Source organism: Euphorbia lathyris, chromosome 4 (assembly GCF_963576675.1).
Source record: "Euphorbia lathyris chromosome 4, ddEupLath1.1, whole genome shotgun sequence".
NCBI lineage: Eukaryota > Viridiplantae > Streptophyta > Magnoliopsida > Malpighiales > Euphorbiaceae > Euphorbia > Euphorbia lathyris.
The window spans coordinates 97711482-97715630 of record NC_088913.1 but is presented as its reverse complement, the minus strand read 5'-3'; the positions used below and the strand labels follow the sequence as shown (position 1 = coordinate 97715630).

Below are 4149 nucleotides of genomic sequence, written 5' to 3'. Positions count from 1 at the left end.
GAGGTCATGGGTTCGAATCACATTCGGGTGGGATGGATTAAGGGTTTTCCTTTGTCTTTAGTGTAATTTTCCTTTCTTTAATATATTGTAGCAAAATTTCTACAATATACCGGGACCATAAAACCATTTATAATAATGTCACATTATTCCAACTATTGATATGTCATCATTTAAATGAAATGACGAATACTGATCTCGATCCACATTAAAAAAAATTTGGAAATTAAACTCAATTTTAATAAACACATAATCAAATTAACAACCAACCTCCTAATTCAAGGATAAATTTTCTCACCCACTAAAAATGTACAAACAAACTTTTCATTTTTCTTCTTCTTTTTTACCCTTCCCTAAGATAATAAATATCTCTCTATATAACTAAGTGTATGCATAATCACATAAGTACATAAAACAGTAAAAAAAATATTGGGCAGTAAAAATGAACCAATCAATTGAGTGATAGATCTAAGGGTACGGAGGTTTAAGTACCAACTCGTCGCCAAAAAATGCTGAAAAACTTCATAGAAGCCGTATATACGGCTTTAGTTTTTTCAACAAAAGCACCAAAAAAACTGTTTGGTTGAGCACTCGTAGATCACCAGAAAGCATTCAAACACTCGTTTCAGTGAATTCTGAATCTGTCACTGAATCTACCTATCTTGTTTGCACGCATTAAGAGATGATCGTCCCATGTGCAATATCACTAGTTTCAGAACTCTCATCTGTTTGCTCCAACAACGAGTGTCGACACGTCAGACACGAAGAATACGAAGCCAACCAACATAGTGATGGATTCAAGAAGCTTGAGCATCCATTGGTCGCCAATCGACACGAAGAGTACGAAGCCAACCAACATAATGACGGATTCAAGAAGCTTGAACATCCATTGGTCGCCAATTGACACGAAGAATACGAAGCAACCAACATAGTGACGGATTCAAGGAGCTTGAGCATCCATTGGTCGCCAAAAAAATCGAGAAACTCCATAGAAGCTTAAAAAAACATCCAAAAAATATCAACTGCATCAATTGAGCACTCGTAAATCACCAAAAGGCATCTAAACACTCGTGCTGGTGAATAAATCCGTCACTGAATCAACCTACCTCGGCTGTAAGCATAAAAAGGTTATATTTTTCATGGATTCTAACAACAACATCACCATAGTTTCATAACTTCCTTCTCTTTGCTCCAACGAGTGCCGGAGTGTCGGAAGGTTGAACACGAAGAATGTGAACCTAACCAATTCATCGACGGATTCAAAATACTCTGTCAGTGAATTTTAGATCCGTCACTGAATCAACTTACCTTGTTTGTATGTTTGCTCGAACAACCACTGTCGGCAAGTCCGACATGTAAAATACGAACCCAACCAACCCAATGACAGATTCAAAAGGCTTGAGCATCCATTGATCGCTAGAAAATATCCAGAAACTTACAACAACATCCAAAAAATATTAACTTAGTACACGTAGATCACCAGAAAGCACTCTAAACCCTGTCAGTAAATCCTAAATCCGTCACTGAATCAACCTACCTCGTCCGTAGGCATAGGAAGATGATCGTTTCCATGAATTCTAACAGCAACATCACCACCAGTTTCAGAACTCCCATCTGTTTGCTCTAACAACGAGTGTCGGCAAGTCGGACACGAAGAATGCGAACCCAACCATGTATCAATACATCTTACATGAAACCCATGATTACATTTTGGCAACACCCGAACTTTCTCTCCGTCGCTAAATTCTCCTAGGCAAATTGCACAATCCGTCGCTAAAATCCTTATTCCCGACACCCCGTAAATAACGACAGGAATCCGTCGCAATGTTGTCTTTTTCAGCCCTGTTGCTGCTAAACGAGCTGCTGCTTCATTTGGGTTTTCAAAAGCAAATCTTCTGCTACATCTTAAAGCGCATCGAACAATCGAATTTAAACCCAAAGCACAGATTAATGCACAGAGTAACGCTGCGAGAATTATAACCATATTCGTGTCGAAATTAGCTTCGCTGTTATAGTTACTGCTGAGAGCACCACTACTTCTGCTTCCATTTGGGTTATTTGGTTGTGAATCAAGGAGATGTCTATGAGGACGATGATGAAGAATTGCCATTTTTTTCTGCTATTTACTTCTTCGATTTCGGAAATTTTCGATCTTTAGCAACGAATCGAACCACAAAGGCAACAGAGAGTACAAAATTCATTCCTCTCTGGGTAACTTCAGTTGAAGAAACAGAATCAGAAATCAAGAATCTTAATTGAAATTAGACCCAAATCAAGAACAAGAATGGGGATTTTCTCTCTCTAGGCATACCTTAAAAGGGTCTTCAATGGCAGAAAAAGATGAGATCTTTACTTGTTTTGGTGAAAAGGGTATTTTGTGAGGAAAAATTGAATTGAAGTAGCAAGAATCTTAATTAAAATTAGACCCAAATCAAGAACAAGAATGGGGATTTTCTCTCTCTTTGGGCATACCTTAATAGGGTCTTTAATGGCAGAAATAGATGATAAAGATGGGAGCTTTTTTATTTTGGATTTGGGAAGAGATAATGAGATAGAGAGAGAAAGATAATTGGTACGAGTTTGGTGTCTTTTCACTTCATTATTGTTGATAAGGGAGGAAATGATATGATGGAGACACACAAAGGGTAAATTGAGAAAGGCTTATTATATCAATAGCCCCTTGAAATTTATTCAAAAAGTCGTTGGGTCCTCTGAACTTATAAAGTATCTCGTGAGCTTCTGAACTTGCTTAAATTGAGAAATTATTAGAAGCATTCGGTTCTACATGTCAAATTGATGACTTCTCATATATATTTTTGTCACATATAATATGGACTCACAATTATTATAAGAGGTCCTACTATTTTAATTATAAAGCGGGGTCCAATACACGTCTCCAAATATGAATTAGAGGTCCTCTAAATGACATGAAAGACCGGATACTTAATATAAAAACTCCTTAAAATAACCATCTAATTTATTTAAAATTGCCTATTGACCTCCTGAACTTGTTTATAATGATTAATTTCAATTTGCTTAAAACTATTCTGGATTTGACACGTAGATTTAGAGAATTAATCATATCATTTTAAGTAAATTTAATAATACTTTATAAGTTCAGGGTCAATCAATTTTTTTAGTAAAGTTTAGAAAGCTGCTAATATATTAAACCATTAAGAAAGGAAAAGTATTTTGAGGCCTATCTCATTTTGGTTTTGATGGATTGAGTTTCTGATCATTTATTCCGACATATATATCATATCTTCCCGATCATTCGTTTTTTATTACATTAATTTTTTTTATAGCTAAATTAGTTAGCTCTGAACATATAGTTTAGTTAAAAAGACATTACTTATTTCATATGTGCCTGAAATTGTATCTTTTACAATTCGAATAAAGTTCTTACGATTTTTGCCACATCAAATATGTAAAAACATGAAAATATAAATTTCAAACATAAATAAAATGAATAACACTTGATCAATGGATAAATTACACCCGTGGCCACTAAACTTTTGCTAATTCATGGTATGTCGATTAAATTTAAAAAATAACATAAAAGTCACTTAACTTTACACTTTCTAACATTATAGCTGCTAAACTCAATTAACACCTCAAAAGGACTATTGATGACCTACAACCAAAAGCTCTAATATTCTATGCATTTTAAGCAACTCTAATTCTTCAACTTTTCATTAGTTATTATTTGGTTAGAAGAGAGAAACTGGATGTTTAAGATGGGAAAGCTCTGAAAATAGTGATTTTGAAAATAAAAAACGTGTTACTATAGTAATTATGGTTCTAAACAATTGTTAATCTTGAACATTTCTATTTTGAGATTTCCAAACGTAATTTTGAAATGTTAATTGAAGTTCAGTAATCATACTATTATAAAGTGTAAAATTGAGTGACTTTTATTTTAACTAATACGAGTAAAGTTGAATGTCAGTGTGTAATTTACCCACCAAAATCATAATGATTTTTTTGCCTCAAGATTTTTTTTTTCCAATCAAGAATCAAAACAAAACTAAAGTTTAATGGCCGTAATGTTAAAAAATGTAAAATTGATTAACTTTCATATTACGTTTTAAAGTTTAGTTATTATACCGTGAAAATAAGTAAACTTCAGTAACAATAAGTAATAACCCACCA

The 4149-nt window shown here is 34.0% G+C and overlaps 1 protein-coding gene across 1 annotated transcript; it reads right to left on the bottom strand.

Annotated features, from left to right (window-relative positions):
* Positions 1-212: 212 nt before the first annotated feature.
* LOC136227679 (RING-H2 finger protein ATL74-like) lies at positions 213-2556 on the bottom strand. Its single transcript, XM_066016407.1, has one exon. The coding sequence runs from the start codon at positions 2105-2107 to the stop codon at positions 1526-1528; it is 582 nt and encodes a 193-aa protein (XP_065872479.1). The 5' UTR covers positions 2108-2556; the 3' UTR covers positions 213-1525.
* Between the last annotated feature and the right edge of the window lie 1593 nt (positions 2557-4149).

Coding starts and splice junctions, on each gene's coding strand:
- LOC136227679 (XM_066016407.1), bottom strand. CDS start 2,107: ATGGCAATTCTTCATCATCGTCCTCATAGACATCTCCTTGATTCACAA.